Genomic DNA, 19,497 nt, shown 5'->3' on the forward strand with positions numbered 1-19,497 from the left:
CAGTATTGGGGTATCAGGGGAAGTAATAGGGAGACACATACGGCAGCAGCTGCTCAGTATTGGGGTAGCAGCAGGATGAGGGGTTTGTGCAGGTTGGGAATAGATGATGATGGCTGGAATGTGAGAAGTGAAATGTGTCTTTGTTGTTTTCTCTGCAGTCAAGTTGTAGCTGGAAGAAGTTGTCATGTCGGTCTGGGCCAGATGGAAAAGACGGGAAAAGTGAACGATTCCATCATAAAGAACGTCAATAGTAAGTCATTATCTATAACTGTGCTGTGATCTCTTATATGTTCTGTAGGACTGGTATCTACCACTGACCATATGGCGGTAATATCCATGTTGGTCGTTATATAGAGATTATCTTCAGTAACAGCGCGGTCATCTGCTGAGGTTCTCCACTATTAGGGGGGCGTCATCGAGTTGTAATCAAGGTTACCTGGTTAGGGGCCCACTCAGAAGCTTCGCCCCCCCAAGACCAAAAGCCTAGCTACGCCTCTGATATATACACATACATACATACATACAGTGGGCACAGAAAGTATTCAGACCCCTTTACATTTTTCAATCTTTGTTTCATTGCAGCCATTTGGTAAATTCAAAAAAAGTACATTTTTTCACATTAATGTACAGTCTGCACCCCATCTTGAGTGAAAAAAACAGAAATGTAGACTTTTTTGCAAATGTAATGAAAACTGAAATATCACATGGTCATAAGCAGGGCCGGCGTCAGCACCCGGCGTACCTGGGCAAGCGCCGGGGTCCTGGCGAGACAGGGGGACCCATTTAGGGCCGGCGTTAGGGGCAGGCAGCTGCCAGTGCCTATGGCCCCCGCTTCCTCAGGGGCCCTCAGCTAGCGGCAAATCACACAGCCCCTGTAAGGCAGGGGGGCCCGCCTGCCACCAGTGCTGACTCCCCTGCTGCATTGAACTATACCGGCATCTGCCGGTAAAGTTCAAAGCAAATGGTGGAGGAGAGAGCGTCACATGACGCTCCCTCTCCCCTCATTCCCCGCTCTGCCTTTGACACTGCGGGTGCGCGATGATGTCATCGCGCACTCGCTGTGTCAGGCAGTGCTGCGGCAGCAGCCAAGACCGGAGCAGGGAGCAGCGCGGGCACGTTGAGAGGTGAGGAGTGTTTTTTTTTTTTAACTATAACAGTGAGTGCTGAACTGGACTATGGGGCCATTCTTGGGGGGAGGGGGGCTGTGCTGTATACTACATGTCTGTGCTATATACTACATGGCTGTTCTATATACTACATGGGCCGTGTTATATACTACGTGGGCTGTGCTATATACTACGTGGGCTGTGCTATATACTATATGGGCTGTTGTATGCTACGTGGGCTATGCTATATACTACATGGCTGTTCTATATACTATGTGGGCCATGTTATATACTATGTGGCTGTGCTATATACTATATGGGCTGTTATATGCTATGTGGGCTGTGATATATGCTACGTGGCTGTGTTATATGCTACGTGGGCTGTTATATACTACATGGCTGTGTTATATGCTACGTGGCTGTGTTATATGCTACGTGGCTGTGTTATATGCTACGTGGGCTGTGTTATATGCGATCATGAATCGTGGTATGTGTTAAAGGGGGGGGGGCCCACTGAGACTCTTTCGCCCGGGGCCCTCAAAAACCTGGAGCCGGCCCTGGTTATAAGTCAGACCACCAGAAATCTTCCAATACCTGGCCGTCCAGCCAAACTGAGCAATCGTCGGAAAAGTGCCTTGGTGAGAGAGGTAAAGAAGAACCCCAAGATCACTATGGCTGAGTTCCAGAGATTTAGTAGGGAGATGGGAGAAAGTTCTACAAAGTTAACTATCACTGCAGCCCTCCACTAGTCAGGCCTTTATGGCAGAGTGGCCCAATGGAAGCCTCTTCTCAGTGCATGACCTATGAAAGCTCGCATGGAGTTTGCTAAAAAACACATGAAGGACTCCCAGACTATGAGAAATCAGATTCTTTGGTCTGATGAGACGAAGATAGACCTTTTTGGTGATAATTCTAAGCGGTATGTGTGGAGAAAACCAGGCACTGCTCATCACCTGCCCAATACAATCCCAACAATTAAACATGGTCTTGGCAGCTTCATGCTATGGGGGTGTTTTTAAGTTGCAGGGACAGGACGACTGGTTATCATTGAAGGAAACATGAATGCGGCCAAGTACAGAGATATCCTGGATGAAAACCTCTTCAATAGTGCTCTGGTCCTCAGACTTGGCCGAAGGTTCACCTTTCAACAAGACAATGACCTTAAGCACACAGCTAAAATAACAAAGGAGTGGCTCCAGAATAACGCTGTGACCATTCTTGACTGGCCCAGCCAGAGCCCTGACCTAAACCCAATTGAGCATCTCTGGAGAGTCCTGAAAATGGCTGTCCACCAACGTTCATCATCCAACCTGACGGAACTGGAGAGGATCTGCAAGGAAGAATTTTCTCCTTCAAGCTTTGCTTTCGTCAAATAATGCTCCCTTTGCAGCAATTACAGCATTGCAGACCTTTGGCATTCTAGCAGTTAATTTGCTGAGGTAATTTGGAGACATTTCACCCCATGCTTCCAGAAGTCCCTCCCACAAGTTGGTTTGGCTTGATGGGCACTTTTTTGCACACCATACGGTCAATCTGCCCCCACTACAACTCAATGGGGTTGGGATCTGGTGACTGCACTGGCCACTCCATTACAGATTGAATACCAGCTGCCTGCTTCTACCCTAATTAGTTCTTGCATAATTTGGAGGTGTGCTTTGGGTTATTGTCCTGTTGTAAGATGAAGTTGGCTCCAATCAAGCGCTGTCCACAGGGTATGGCATGGCGTTGCAAAATGGAGAGATAGCCTTCTTTATTCAAAATCCTTTTTACCTTGTATAAATCTCCCATTTTACCAACACTAAAGCAACCCCAGACCATCACATTACCTCCACCGTGCTTTTCAGTTGTTTTGTGTCTCACAAATGTTCTTCTGTGTGATCCAAACACCTCAAACTTGGATTCGTCGGTCCATAAGACTTTTCTCCAATCTTCCTCTGTCCAATGTCTGTGTTCTTTTGCCCATATTAACATAGTAACATAGTTAGTAAGGCTTTTCTTTTTATTAATCTTTTCATTTTATTAGCCAGTCTCAGATTTGGCTTTTTCTTTGCCACTCTGCACTGAAGGCCAGCATCCTGGAGTCACCTCTTCACTGTAGACATTGACACTGGCGTTTTGCATGTACTATTTAATGAAGCTGCCAGTTGAGGACTTGTGAGGCATCAATTTCTCAAACCACAGACTCTAATGTACTTTTCTTGTTGCTCAGTTGTGCAGCGGGGCCTCCCACTTCTCTTTCTACTCTGGTTAGAGCCTATTTTTGCTCTCCTCTGAAGGGAGCAGTACACCCCCCTGACGAAGGAATCTCTACCAAAACGCGCGTCGGGGCACGTGTGCACGCTGACACCAATTTTATAAGGTACTTTATATGTCCGGACCATTATAACTATTTTACCTCCTTTTGATCTATGGTACGTTTGGGATAGCTGTGTTATATTCACATCGCTATTCCCCCTCCCCCTCTTTTTAGTGGTGGCACTATTTCACTTTATGGTTTCCATAGGCAATATTGCTACACAGTGGTTATTTTGTGACATTTGTCACAGGCATCAGCCATATTCTTCTGAATACACTGTGGGACTTCTGTGCTTTACCAACATAGACTGTCCGTTTCCCCCTCCCCCTTTTTTTTCTGTGGCACCTATGCACTTTATATATTTTTTATTTTTTTGCTAGATATTGCACTATACAGCTGTTTATCACTTGCTTTTTTTTATCAAATATATACATATTTTAACAAGTATTTCTTGTTCACTGTTTTTACGTCCTGAGATCGTTTTTATCATCTTTATTCCGGACATATGGCATAATATATAAAAAATATCAGGCTTTCTATGTAAATTAATTATTTTATACCTTATTGGTTGTCTCGTGTTGCACTTCTTTTTTATATATTTTTTTGTATTTAATTTTTATATATTATTATCATTTTTTGTAATTTGACTTGCTGCTACTTCAATAAAGATACACCTATATGAATTCCTTGTTTTTATCTCTCTCTCTTCTTTAGTTTCTTTTTCTGGGTTTGGTGTTTTTTCTCTACTCTGGTTAGAGCCTATTTTTGCTCTCCTCTGAAGAGAGTAGTACACACCGTTGTAGGAAATCTTCAGTTTCTTGGCAATTTCTCGAATGGAATAGCCTTCATTTCTAAGAACAAGAATAGACTGTCGAGTTTCACATGAAAGTTCTTTTTTTCTGGCCATTTTGAGAGCTTAATGGAACCAACAAATGTAATGCTCCAAATTCTCAACTAGCTCAAACGAAGGTCAGGTATATAGCTTCTCTAATCAGCCAAACTGTTTTTAGCTGTGCTAACATACTTGCACAAGTGTTTTCAAGGGTATTCTAACCATCCATTAGCCTTCTAACACAGTTAGGAAACATAAAGTACCATAAGAACACTGGAGTGATGGTTGTTGGAAATGGGCCTCTATACACCTTTGAAGATATTGCATTACAAACCAGACGTTTACAGCTAGAATAATCATTTACCACATTAACAATGTATAGAGTGTTTTTCTGAATCATTTAATGTTACCTTCATTGGAAAACAACTGTGCTTTTCTTTTAAAAATAAGGAAATTTCTAAGTGACCCTAAACTTTTACATGGTAGTGTATAATAATTGTCAGTGGGGTTGCTTTGCAAAAGTGACCCACATCAACACAGCAGTTACAAAAAATTCAACCTTGTTGAAAATTTAGATTGTGAGCTCCAAAGCGAACCGTCATGATAACGTCTGTAAAGTGCTGTAGAATATGATAGTGCTATATATGTAATGTAACCATAATAATTAAAGAGATATATCAAATCTGAAGATGTAACACCTACTTTGGTAATCTGTATGAGAATGGTTGTAAACAGAGGTGTATCTGAAGGGGGAAAGTGGTGTATTTCCTTGGGTGCAGCAGGCAGGGGGCGCCATTAGGCTGACTGATACATCAATCGAAGGTGTATCCCCGGCAGCTGCATTTTCCCACTCCCTCTAGTGGGATTCGGCCATTCTCTGAGCCGGCTATCAGATGCGAATCCAATGAAGCCCTGACTGCCGGCATTTCCGGGTCAGGGCAATGTCAGCAGAGTCAGTTGATAACTCTGCTGACACTCTCTGGCTCTGCATAGGCGCAATAAACTTTGGTCAGGTAAGTGCTCCCCTGGAGCTGATGAAAGAAAAGATTTATTGTTGGGGAAGAGACAATATAGGGAGCGGGGATGGGATTGGTGTGGACAGACGAATGATGCTGTGGACACAGTATAAGGAGTGGGGGATTGGTGCTGTAGACACAGTATGAGGAGCGGGGAAGATTAGTTATGCGGACACAGTATGAGGAGTTGAGGAGATTGGTGCTGCAAACACAGTATGAGAAGTGGGGGAATTGGTGCTACAGACACAGTATGAGAAATGGGGAAGATTGGTGCTGTGGACATAGTATGGCGAGTGGGTAAGATTGGTGCTGCAAACAGTATGAGGAGTTATTGATTGGTGCTGCGGACACAGTATGAGCAGTGAGGGGGATTAGTGCTATGGACACAGTATGAGGAGCTGGGAAGATTAGTGCTGTGGAGACAGTATGACTAGAGGGGTGATCGGTGCTAGAACACAGTATGATGAGCAGGGTAGATTGGTGCTGCAGACACAGTATGAGGAATGGGGGGAAATTGGTGTGGACACAGTATGAGGAGTTGGGGAATTGGTGCTGTGAACAAAGTATGAGGAGAGGATGGAATTAGTGTAGACATAGAATGAGGAGCGGGGAGTGGGATTGGTGCAGACAGTTTGAGGAGGGGACCTGTGATGAGACAGTATGTCTGAATGGTGAACGAAGAGGACCTGTGAGGGTACAGCATGGCAGTTTATTGAGCAAGAGAGACATATGAAGAAACTGTATGTCAGTATGGGTAGTGAGGGGGACCTGTGAGGAGACGGTATTTCAGTATGGGGAGTGAAGAGGACTTGTGAGGAGGCAGTATTGGGAGCGAGAGGGACCTGTGAAGAGACAGTATGGCAGCATGGGTAGTTAAGGAGACCTGTTTGGGGAGTGAGGGTGACTATGAAGAGACAGTATGGCAGATTGGAGCGCAAGGGGGATCTGAGGAGACAGTTTGGGGAATGTGTAATATGTGATGAAACAGTATGAGGAGTGGGAGGGAACAGGTGTGGAAACTATGGTGATGTATGAGGAAACAGTATGGAGTGCAAGGGGGAAATATGTGAGGAGACAGTATGAGGAGGGAGGGGGGAAATGTTTGAGGAGACTATTGAGGGGGATAATGTGTGGAGACATTATGGGGAAGAAAAGTGTGAAGGGGCACAGAATAGAAACTGGGTAGTGTGGGGGCAGTATAGAAAGGGGGCAGTATTGGGAGACAATGTGAGGGTACAGCAAGGAGGGGACAGTATGCCGAGGAGGGGGGAATATGATGAGAGGGCACAGTATAGAGAATGGGAACTAGAGGGAAACAGTTTGAGAGGACAGTGTAAAGAGGGAGCCCTGATGTAAATGAGAGGGCAGTGTGGAGGGCAACTCCCATAAGAGGGACAGTGTGGCATCATAGTTTGTGCAGGGAATGCAGTAAGGGGTAATTAGTTTTTCAGGGGCATAGTGTAGGGCAGATATTTTTTCAGAAGCATTATAATCATGCTGCTATTTTTAAGGTCACATGGTCAAGAAGTGCTGCAGAAGACCGGGAATGATGGAAGTCTGCAGATATGAGTTGTGGATGTGAAAAGTCATCATGGCGTCTGAACAAGATGAAGAAGAGAATACAATGTCTCCATTCAAACAGGAAGGTACCTGGATGTAAATGTTTATTTGTGATACTAACTTTCATCAATATTGTGGTTCTTGTGTGATCTGATGATGACTGATAACAATAAGCCCCAGTATCACCTTACCATTGTTAAGGACATACTGGAAGTTTTAGCTTCATATAATATAATTGTATATAGAGATGAGTTGACATTACAATTGATTTCTGTACTAAGCTTGGTGATGTATTCATGTACTGATTGTGGTTCTGGTGATGTATTTCTGTACTGCTGATGGTTTTGGTGATGTATTTCTATAATGATTGTTTTTATGTTGATATATTCATGTATTGATTGTGATTTTGTTGAAGTATTTCTGTACTGCTGGTGGTTTTGGTGATGTATTTCTATACTGATGTTTTTATGCTGATATATTCGTGTACCAATGATAGTTGTGGTGATGTATTTGTCTACTGCTGGGGGTTATGGTGATTATTTTGGTGGTCACATGACAACTACTCAAACTGCTTGAGTGGAGGAGTAGTGAGGGGGCACCAAATTGAATTCTTGACATAGGTGCTGGAAAACCTAGATACATCTCTGGTTATAAAATAATTTCATGAGCCCAGTTAAAGAGTGAGAGAGCTCATGAGTCCAAGTGTATTCAGTGTTTGCCTACCCAGCCTGACAGACAGCTGCAGCTTGTAGTGAGAAGTGTGAGATTTCCCCTGGATTTATGCTGGGCGGGCGTCGGATCTAGACGCATGCGTGGTGTGCTCTAGTGTCGGAGGGAGATTCCCCTGATAGGTGCACCGCTGTATTGAGTATTTTATGTCAGACGTCTGGAACGCTGGTGCGCTCCAGTGACGCACTTCCGGGTGCGCTGTATGAGCGCTGTGATTGTATTGGGGTATTTACGCATGCGCAGCATTAAGATGCGATTCCTGTAGTGTGCGCGCCGCCCTGAACTTGTGTTGGGCGGGCGTCGGATAGGTACGCATGCGCGGTGTGTTTTAATGTACACTGCTCTGTTGAGAACATCACACCAGGTGTCTGGAACGCTGGTGCGCTCCAGTGATGCACTTCTGGGTGTGCGGCAAAGGGGCCTGGTCTGTCTACACGTGGAGGAGACGGACTAGTATATAAGACGGCAACGGTATGTACGGTGATCCTGCACCTTTATATCTCTGTGGCATTGATCCATGTCCCCAGATGAACCCCCAGGATTCTCACGGGGGGGAAACGCGTCAGGCTGAATAGGGAGGATATCCTGGCAGGAGACTAACGGAGCTGGATGATCGTATAACCACCCACAACGCTTCTGGGACGCAGATGAGTAGAAGCGTTTGATACAGCATTGAACTATGGGGTGTTTTTGGACAGTTTTTTAATCTGCTCTGGTGGTCCCCTGTTTTTTCCTGGGATGTCTTTGTGCTGATGTGGGCCACTGTCCTATTGGGAACATTATACATCTGGGAGTCATTTGACTTTTGAGAAACTTTTGGACTTGCAGAACTACATGTTAGGATGGAGTGGCCCGCCGATATTTTGTGGATAAACGAGACATTGGTATTTTTACCCATTGGGGTGTGACTTTGTACTATTCCCTCTTAGGGACTTTTTGTCTGCTGGCAAACAACAAATTTGTGTTTTTTTGCTATGTTCATTTTTTTTATTTTCTTCATTCCTAGTTTTGCAGTTTTTTGATTTTTTATATTCTTTTCATTTTTTGGGGGGTATTGGGTACGTCCCCCCACCCTTTTTAGGGAACGTCATTGGATGTACAGAATTATATGGTTACCCTAAAGTATGAATATGGGATGGAGTGGCCTGTTAATTTTTTTTGATAAATGAGACATTGGTGTTATTCTTACCCATTTGGCTGTGATATATTCTATTATCCCTTTTCAAGGACTTTTTTGCCTGGTGGAAAATAGTAAATTTTTGTTTTTTTGCTATGTTTATTTTTTTTTATTTTTTCTATTCTTATTTGTGTATTTTTTTGATTTTTTCTATTCTTATCTGTGTATTTTTTTTATTTTTTATATTTTTTTCATTTGTGGTAGTGATATCTGGTACATCTCTTCTAGGGAATATAGGGTTTATTTAGGGCTACTAGGGCCAGTCGTCGAGGAGCGGGGGCGCCTACCGCAGAAACTTAGGGTGCCAACCTCCGCTGTCAGGTAGGGAGCAGGAATAGGGCTCACGCAAGGTAGTTTGGATTCGGCTTTTATGAGCTGCATTTTTAAATACCTATGTTTCATAAATTGGAACAAACAGTTTTTAGCTTGAATTATTAAAAGTTATATTTTAAGGATCCTTGTTGTGTTTGTTTTTTTGTTTGAGATTTCAGCAGCAGCTGGGAGGAGGACATTAAGGGACTGCCAATCAGAAAATTGAGTTTCAACTTTCAAAAAGGTTTTCCCAGCCATTAGAAAAAGGATTGTCAAACTAAGTACATAAGTTGTAAGACATCAACCTAATAATGTATGCAGATTGTACAGGGTGGGCCATTTATATGGATATACTTGGGTGGGCCATGTATGTGGATACACCTAAATAAAATGGGAATGGTTGGTGATTTCAACTTCCTGTTTGTGGCACATTAGTATATGGGAAGGGGAAAGCTTTTGAAGATGGGTGGTGACCATGGTGGCCATTTTGAAGTTGGCCATTTTGGATGCATCTTTATAAATGGCCCACCCAGGTGTATCCATATAAATGGCCCACCCTGTATTGTAAAATCTGGTGAAAGATTGCCTTTAATTTCACACTTATAAAATTATGAGTTGCAATGAAATCAAAGTTCTGTGGCATATAAAGGTGTTTTATAAGTAAGTAAAATTATAACCAAACTGGCCATGTAACCCCAGTTTGAAATGGTTCCATGGATATTTTCAGACACCAGTGACTGCTTAGCAATTTCTGTTACCATTGAGCAGCACAGTGGCTCCGTGGTTAGCATGCTGCTTTGCAGTACTGGGGTTCTGGGTTCAAATCCCACCAAAAACAACATCTGCAAGGCTTTTGTATGTTTTTCCCGTATCTGCGTGGATTTCCTCCCGGTGATCCAGTTTCCTTCCAAACTACAAAGACATAATGAAGGGGAATCTAGATTGTGAGCCCCATTGGGGACTGAGATGCTGATGTCTGTAAATGTAAATCACTGTAGAATAAATATAACATTGATCTAAACAGCATACATTTAAAAATGCAAAATAGATCTATAGATAACAGACGTTGTTTTTTATGACTTATGTCTTTTTAGCTTGTACATATTTTGCTACGTATGCTATTTACTATAGTATCCATTTATATATTGCGGTATTATGCTTTCCTTTGTATTCACAGCAAAACTTTCTATAACTATTCTCATTCTATAGATTACAAAAATAACTAATATGAATATTTCTGTGCAGGCATCTGAAGGAGTTCCCATGCGCTTTTTCACAAACCTACAGGAGCTGATTGACTTTTACAGAAAGGAAAATGTAGGACTAGTCACTAATCTACAGAACCCTGTACTTCAGGAAGAAGAGGGACCCGAAGAACCAGATGAAGACCAGGGTAAGATATTTTGAAGAAATATCTAAATCTGTCCAAACCTTATGCTCGAATAAGTGAGTGGATGTGTGCATCCTTACGGCCTTCAAATTGGTTACCAAAATTACCATCAGAGAGATTTCAGAGGAGATTACAGCAGTGGATGATGCAAACTGTGGAGCTTATGACCTGTCAGCCACAAATCTAACCCAATGACAATTCTACATCTCAGCCATCTAAAGATGGGCGTGTTGAGTTACCCTGCTTTCTGGTCGAAGAACACCTAAGCTCACTGTAGTGCAGTATCTGGGACTCTCATGCATGCTGTTTGTTCTACTTTAAACTGACCCCGTTCTGGTTAGAGATAGTCTTAGCATAAAAAGTATACAGACATTACAGCACTGGATAGCAAATAATTCTTTCTCTGAGGTAAAACATTTTTTATAAACAGGAAGCGAAATGCTTTATCTCACAAAAAGAATCATCTGTGATCCCGTGCTGTAATGTCTGTATAGTCCCTTTTGTGTCCTCCGCTGCACAGGAGCTGTGTTATGATCAGACCATGTGCCGCCACAGTCAGACACGGACATTACACAGTACACAGCAGGGGCACATTTATAAGATTATCTCAGCACATCCAATTGTGGAAATTATTATTATTCCAAGATGTATTGATTAAAATCAACTTTAAAATTAACTTTGTTTGTGAGAAAACCCCTTCAACTACTTTTGGATGGCCCATAGACTTTAAACATCCAGGAGGTCTGTGTTCTATTATCCATTGAAATTTTAAAACATCATTACATAGTAGATCAGTTGCATGCAATTGTGGAGCAGCAGAAGAGGAAATCTGGCTCTCAGACACAGCCAGACTCCTCATAGGGAAGGCAGACATGGTTTCTTACCTTCTCTGCCTTCCCTATCACTGCATAGAGAGTGCTGAACAAGTGTTGTGTATACAGTAATAGGAAGCGCTAACAGCACTTCCTCCTCCTCCTCTGGATCCAGTGGTCATGTGATCACTGGGTGTAGGGGGGAGCTGCTGGGTCCTAGGAGACCCCAGTTGCAAGGAATATAAAATTGAAAAAAGTATGTAAATATTGAAAATCCTTCTAAAGGTCTTTTATGATGTTTTATTGGGCACAATATGTAAAATAAATGAGAAATAAAGAATAAGCAAGTAAAAAATAAATAAAATAAGGCACTGCCAATCCGAAATGTTGTTACTTATCCTCCCCATGTGAATAAAAAGTGTCTGATACCTAAAAAATAATTGTTATAAAAGGGAAACAAATTTGACATTTATTTTTATTTTAGTTGTAAAAAAAAAAAGGAAAAAAAAGGGAAAACACACCCATATTGCCTTTATTTTCCCACTAATATCACCCAATATTGTTAAAAGAATAACAAGAGTGTGACAATAACATAAAAATGAAACATGACAAAAAGAGACTGTCATGTCTCACGACTTGAGAAATCATTTAATATTTGCATTGCTTGTGTTCGATCCTTCTTTCTAGGCATAAGTTTGCCTTTCCCTGTATTTTGGCCCAACTCTCTCACTGTAGTCCTGTGATGTATGTTTGTTCTCGCCCTTATTCTCCATTTTGTCATCATTCCTCCATCTGTATGCATCCTACTACATGTCCTCTGTTGAATATTCCTTTTTACCTGCTACTTTCATCATAATACAAGAATTTCAGTTAAAGCAACGCTCTTTTCCTGGAGTCTTCTTACATGAGATCGTGGCTGAGTTAAGCTGTCTGATTAATCGGTATGAACGTGAGTACAGGTGAATACGGAAGCGCCTAAAAAGAAAGGTCTATCCAGACACCACTACGTTCTACATATCCATGAGTCAGAATAGTAAAAAGGAATAGCCTGCCTTCAGAGACAGTAATTCTAGGTCTGTGCTGAACCTCAGTGGAAAAGGACATTTCCCAGATAGATAGTAACCCAGTTCCCAGCCAGACCCCAGCGTGCATAGAAGCACACACTGCAGATAAACAGGGAGAAGTATAACCCTCATCCTCCACTCTTCCTGCCTGCAATCAAATCATGTCTGAAGCAAGGAATACAATGTCCCTACCAGACTTACAAACACAGGAAAGAGACCCAGATCCCCATCCACCAGCTAGTGAAAGGGGAAAACGTACAGTCAAACCTACATGGAAAGTCATGGAGAATTTAGAGACTGCAAAATGTGTCGTGTATAGTGATGTGTCTTCACTGTGGGAGAAAGTGCTGAATCACATAGACACTGTATCAAGGCCTGCTTCTCATGAGTTACCACTTGAGGGAGTCCTAGAACAATTATGCACAGCATACCAAATGTATATGGAGAAGACTGACCAATACATTATTCTCCTGAAAAAACTGAATCTGCCAGAGACTTTAAACGAATTGCAAAGTTTCCAGCAGCTTAATTCTGAAAGAGACTGCACCGTACGTGACATTAAAACCAAGTTAGAGGCTAAAATTGCACGGACACCAGATGCATCAACTCGCTCATCTAAATTGTCCAAGCACTCAAAACGCTCATCTAGGTCAAGTTCATCAAAATATTCCACTCTCAGCAAGCAGCTTATAAGAGCACGTGCTAAGGCAGAAACGTCTAAGATACAAGCCGCCTTTGCGCAAAGGAGAGCAGAAATGGATGCAGCCACAGCACAAAAGAGAGCAGAAATGGATGCGGATGCAGCACGCAAGAAAGCTCTGGAGAAGGAATGTGAGCACGCGACAGCCATGGCAGAGTTAAGGATCCTGGAGCGAGCTATCAGTGGGAGTCAAAGAGACAGCATCAGTTTGTGTGAAGTGGAGGCAGAAGACCCTATTGAACGCACAAGAGACTACGTGCTAAGCCAAAATGGCGAACCGCAGATCATTACTAACACTCCTGATGGCGTTCATGCTTCTCCAGGGCACCAGAAAGCCGATCCACTTACAGAACCCTGCATTCAAGGTCAGTACAATGCTCCCAAACTTGAACTTCCTTCGTATTCCAGTATGCGCCAAGACCCCGCATCTCACCAAACTCCACAGGCTAATATCTACACGCAACCCAATATGCCGGCAGGTCATTATACTCTCGACAACCGCGTAGTGCCAGCTCCGCATGTAGCAGAGACTATACCCACCAAACCGGTTGCTGGACTAAATGCATATGCCACTCCATACTTACCCACGTTTTAATGCCAGGACGTCTCCACCCCTATGTACAACACTGCTCAGCCTACATTCGTGCATCCTAAGTCAGAAAGAACAGACTTGTCCGACTTCGTAAGGTACATGATTCGCCGCAAACTTACTAAAACTGGTCTCACAAGGTTTGACGACCAACCTGAAAATTACAGAGGTTGGAAAAATGCGTTTAGAACCGTAACTAGTGACCTTGGCATCACTGCTGCCGAAGAGCTGGACCTGCTAATCAGATGGCTAGGACCACAATCCACAGAGCATGTCAAGAGACTCAGGTCTGTACATATCAGTAATCCAACGGCTGGTCTCATGGCTGCATGGGAAAGACTAGAGAAAAACTTTGGCAGTCCAGAAGCCATAGAGGATGCACTGTTCAAGCGATTACAGAGTTTTCCAAAGATATCAAGCAAAGACAGTTCAAAGTTCCTAGAGCTCAGTGACTTGCTGTTAGAGCCCCAGCTGGCCAAGGCAGACACCCACCTACCTGGCCTCAGCTACCTGGACATTGCTCGTGGAGTAAATCCTATTATCTCCAAGCTACCGTACAGCGTGCAAGAAAAGTGGACTATACTAGGGTCAAAATACAAGAAAGACCATCAAGTGTCATTTCCTCCATTCTCCTACTTCTGTGAGTTTATAAAAGACGTGGCAGAGCGTAAGAACGACCCAAGCTTTTTCTACGAAGAATCCAGTGGCCCAGCTTCACCTCCTTCTAAATACGTCAGCGCACGCTCGAATGACAGAAACCGCAGGGGTCCAGTGTCAGTGAAGAAGACGGATATTCTTCCCTTACCAACATCAGCCCCAGGCAAGAGTAACAAGGGTGAAAAGATAGAGAACCCAAATCGTCAATGTCCCATCCACAAGAAGCCACATCCCTTAAAAAAGTGCATCGGCTTCAGGAAGAAACCGCTCCAAGAACACAAGGAGCTTCTAAAGAAGTTCGGGGTATGCTACAGATGTTGTGCTTCTACTGAACACCTTGCTAAAGACTGTAAAACTACAATTAAGTGCATGGAGTGTAACAGTGAGGACCACGTACAAGCACTCCACCCATTCCGTCCTGACTCTACACTTACTCCTTCCCCCACCACGAGCCATGGCGGGGAGGACGCAGCTCAAACTGCAAGCCATACCACAATATCTTCTTCATGCACAGAAGTCTGCGGAGAAGACCTCTGGGACAAGTCCTGTGCGAAGATTTGCCTGGTGAACGTGTATCCCAACGGTCACCCAGAGAAAGCCGTGAAGGTGTATGTCCTTCTGGATGATCAGAGCAACCGATCACTTGCAAGGTCAGAACTCTTTGATATGTTTAACTTAAAGGGAAATGCTTACCCTTACACCTTAGGTACCTGCAGTGGTGTTACAGAGGTTTCTGGGAGAAGGGCCAGTGGTCTTACAGCGACATCTCTCGAGAACACCGTCGAGATACCTTTACCTACACTGGTCGAGTGCAACCAGATTCCATCCAATCGAGAAGAGATCCCAACGCCAGAGGCTGCTCTTCATCATCAACATCTCAAGAGGACAGCAAACATACCAGCCCTCAACAACAATGCAGATGTCCTGATTCTGCTGGGCAGAGACATTCTCCGGCTGCACAAGGTACGTCAGCAAATTAACGGACCACACGATGCACCATTTGCCCAACGCTTAGATCTAGGCTGGGTAATCGTAGGCAATGTTTGCATACACAAGATGAAGAGACCTAACAACATCTCCTCTTACAAAACACACATGTTGTCAAATGGTCGCAGCACCCATTTCCAACCATGCCCACATCACTACTAGGTGAAAGAGAAAGTGAGCAACACCAAGTGGCAACAGGAATCCTTCAACAATATGAACACGCACCAGCCCTGGGATGAAAACCTCGGGTCATCAGTGTTCGACTCTACAAGTAGTGACAACAAGTTGGCACCCACAAGGGAAGATAAAGAATTCATAAAGGTTATTGATAAAGAATTTGCTCAAGATGACTCCAACAGTTGGGTAGCTCCTTTACCCTTTAGTTTCCCAAGAGTGAGGTTGCCGAACAACCTGCAGCAAGCAACTGCAAGGTTCTCATCCTTAAAGCGTACCCTAAAGAGGAAACCAGAGATGGAGAAGCATTTCATTGACTTTATGCAGAACATCTTTGACAGAGATCATGCTGAACCTGCGCCACCACTGAGGGAGGGAGAAGAATGTTGGTATCTTCCATCCTTTGGTGTCTATCACCCTCGCAAGCCTAATCAGATCAGAGTCGTGTTTGACTCCAGTGCTCAGTTTGAAGGCCTCTCTCTCAATAACCTGCTCCTAACTGGGCCCAACCTGAACAACAGCCTCCTTGGAGTATTGATCCGCTTCAGACAAGAACCTGTCGCCATAATGGCCGACATTCAGCAGATGTTTCATTGCTTCATCGTGAAAGAAGACAACAGAAACCATCTTAGGTTCCTATGGCACAAAGACAACAATGTCAACAATCAGGTCATAGACTACCGGATGAAGGTCCATGTCTTCGGCAATAGTCCCTCACCTGCTGTGGCGATCTATGGTCTGAGACGGACAGCCCAGGAAGGTGAGAGAGAGTACGGATCCGATGCTCGGCAATTTGTAGAGAAGAACTTCTACGTGGACGATGGCCTCAAGTCCTTGCCCACAAGTGAAGATGCAATTGACCTACTCTCCAGGACACAGGAAATGCTATCCACATCAAACCTCGGACTCCACAAGATTATCTCTAACAGTCAAGAGGTAATGAACGCGTTTCCATCTGAGGACCATGCCACAAACCTAAAAGACCTTGACTTGGGTTCTGATGTTCCTCCAACACAGCGCAGCCTTGGTCTACTGTGGGATATCAAACGGGACACCTTCACCTTCCAAGTGTCACCCTATGACAAACCCTTTACTAAACGAGGAGTCCTATCTGTCATAAATAGCATCTATGATCCTCTCGGGTTTGTAGCACCCATCACTATTCAAGGCAAGATACTGTTAAGACAGCTTACGGCCGAGAACACGGATTGGGACACCCCGCTTCCAACTCAGAAACAGCAAAGGTGGGAAGCATGGAAGAAGTCTCTGGAGTTCTTACAGCAACTCCAAGTTCCACGGTGTTATTCTCCAAGATCACCTTTGACTGCCATCAGAAGAGAAGTCCATATTTTCTCTGATGCATCTACAGAAGCCATAGCCGCAGTAGCTTATCTGATGACCTTAGGAGCCAATAAGGTACATTGTGGTTTCATCCTGGGTAAGACCAAATTAACTCCAAAGCCTGCACACTCTGTACCCAGACTCGAGCTTTGCGCTGCGGTATTGGCAGTAGAAATTGCTGAAGTTGTACGAGACGAAATGGACATTACAATTGATTCCTTTACCTTCTACACAGACAGCAGAGTGGTACTCGGGTACATACACAACCAAACGAAGCAGTTCTATACATATGTGAGCAACAGAGTAGAGCGCATCAGAAGTTTTTCTACCCCTGAGCAGTGGCATCACATCTCCACCGATTTAAACCCAGCCGGCCGAGGTACAAGACTCACAGCTGCTTCTAAGCTTGGTGATAACATGTGGTTGGCGCCTCCTAGTCTCCTGTACGAAGATTTCTGTGCTAACAACACCAAAAATGCTTATGAGCTGGTGGAACCAGAATCTGACAAGGAGATAAGACAAACTATCTCTGCTCACTATACTTCAATGACATCTAGGCAAGGTTTGAAGTCTCACCGCTTTGAACGCTTCTCAAGCTGGTCCTCCGTTGTACAAACTGTAGCTCGTCTTATCCACATTGCTCGCTGTTTTACAAAGGACAAGCTCTCAGGGTGCCATGGTTGGCACGTGTGTAAGAGTCGTCTTACTGCCGACGACATAGACCATGCTGAACAAGTCATCATCAGGTGTGTGCAACAAGAAGAATATTCACATGAGATTGGCAGTATTACCAAGGGAGTCAGTGTGTCCAAAAACAGCACCCTACTCGACTTGAACCCAGTAGTCGATCATCTCAAGTTTCTAAGAGTAGGTGGACGTTTAAGTAAATCAGACCTATACGATAAGGAGCAGAACCCTATCATCATTCCAGGTCAACATCACGTCACTACTCTGTTGATTCGGCACTATCACGAACGTGTACAGCACCAAGGCAGACATCTTACTGAAGGTGCCATCAGGTCTGCTGGCTTGTGGATCATGGGAATGAAAAGGTGCGTCTCCTCAGTTCTCCATAGATGTGTCAAGTGTCGAAGGTTACGAGAAAAACACCAACAACAACAAATGGCGAACCTCCCAGCAGATCGACTGAGCACGGACCAACCGTTCTCATATGTTGGTGTAGACGTCTTCGGGCCATGGTCGGTTGTTACCAGGAAAACCCGTGGAGGAGCTGCGAACAGTAAGCGGTGGGCTGTCCTATTTACCTGTCTCAGTATCCGTGCAGTTCACATCGAGATAATTGAATCCATGGATACATCCAGCTTCATCAATGCCCTAAGAAGATTCTTTTCCATCCGGGGACCTGCCAAGCAACTCCGGTCCAACTGCGGCACAAACTTTGTAGGAGCCTGCAAGGAACTGCAGTTTGACAACTTCTTGTCCGACAATGGATGCACTTGGGTATTCAACCCTCCACACTCTTCACACATGGGTGGATCTTGGGAACGCATGATTGGTCTTGCACGAAGGATCCTCGACTCCATGTTGCTGGACCATAAACTTCCCCTTACTCATGAAGTTCTGGTCACTTTCCTCGCAGAAGTGTCAGCCATAATAAATGCTAGACCTTTGGTTCCAGTATCATCCGACCCCGATGCTCCAACGATCCTTACTCCAGCTACACTTCTTACACAGAAGACTGGAGCTGCTACAGTTCCGCCTGGGAATTTCGATAACAAGGACATTTACAAACGTCAGTGGAGGCAAGTACAACATCTGGCTAACGTGTTTTCGCATCGCTGGAAGACTGAATATTTGCACTTGCTTCAAAACCGTCACAAATGGCAGACGCCCAGTCCCAATCTCCAAGAAGGAGACCTCGTTCTCTTAAAGGACAAAGAGGCTCATCGTAATGACTGGCCAATGGGACTTATCGCCAAGGTCCTACCCAGTGAGGACGGAAAGACTCGTAAGGTAGAAGTTAAGGTGACAAAAGGGGTCTCTACCCGAATCTTCTTCCGCCCGGTCACTGAACTCGTGCTGCTTCTACGAAAGGAGGACATCACATGAACTGAACATGCTCCTGGACGTTGCTCACGGCGGGGAGCATTTCTCCTCGTCCCCCAGTTTTATTGAATATTGACATTTTCCATTGGATTGAACTGTTAACATTCCCATTGGATTCTGGGTTGGTGGAAGAGTTGGCATGTTTGCGGCTTCCCCAATCTGAAGATGGGTTTAATATATTTGGACTTATCTTTCGGTTTGATCTACGGGTCGACAACAACGAGTTTGGACTTTAAAATCTTTGATGTTTATTATTGCATGCATGTTTTCTTTCCTCTTGTTTTTTCAGGTTCGAACGACTTTGAAGAATTACGGACATCGTGAAATCCAAGGATTTCAGACAGGGAGTGTCATGTCTCACGACTTGGGAAATCATTCAATGTTTGCATTGCTTGTGTTCAATCCTTCTTTCTAGGCAGAAGTTTGCCTTTCCCTGTATTTTGTCCCAACTCTCTCACTGTAGTCCCGTGATGTATGTTTGTTCTCGCCCTTATTCTCCATTTTGTCATCATTCCTCCATCTGTATGCATCCTACTACATGTCCTCTGTTGAATATTCCTTTTTACCTGCTACTTTCATCATAATACAAGAATTTCAGTTAAAGCAACCCTCTTTTCCTGGAGTCTTCTTACATGAGATCGTGGCTGAGTTAAGCTGTCTGATTAATCGGTATGAACGTGAGTACAGG

The 19,497-nt window shown here is 44.0% G+C and overlaps 1 protein-coding gene across 1 annotated transcript in view; it reads left to right on the top strand.

Annotated features, from left to right (window-relative positions):
- Positions 1-19,497, top strand: part of INPP5D (inositol polyphosphate-5-phosphatase D) — a 259,560-nt gene that overhangs the window by 100,775 nt on the left and 139,288 nt on the right. Inside the window, exon 3 of the mRNA XM_069727768.1 lies at positions 10,274-10,421. Within this exon, the coding sequence (XP_069583869.1) occupies positions 10,274-10,421 (148 nt within the window). The remainder of the gene's footprint in view (positions 1-10,273; positions 10,422-19,497) is intronic.

The sequence above is a fragment of the Ranitomeya imitator genome, chromosome 5 (assembly GCF_032444005.1).
Source record: "Ranitomeya imitator isolate aRanImi1 chromosome 5, aRanImi1.pri, whole genome shotgun sequence".
In the NCBI taxonomy this organism is placed as follows: Eukaryota; Metazoa; Chordata; class Amphibia; order Anura; family Dendrobatidae; genus Ranitomeya; species Ranitomeya imitator.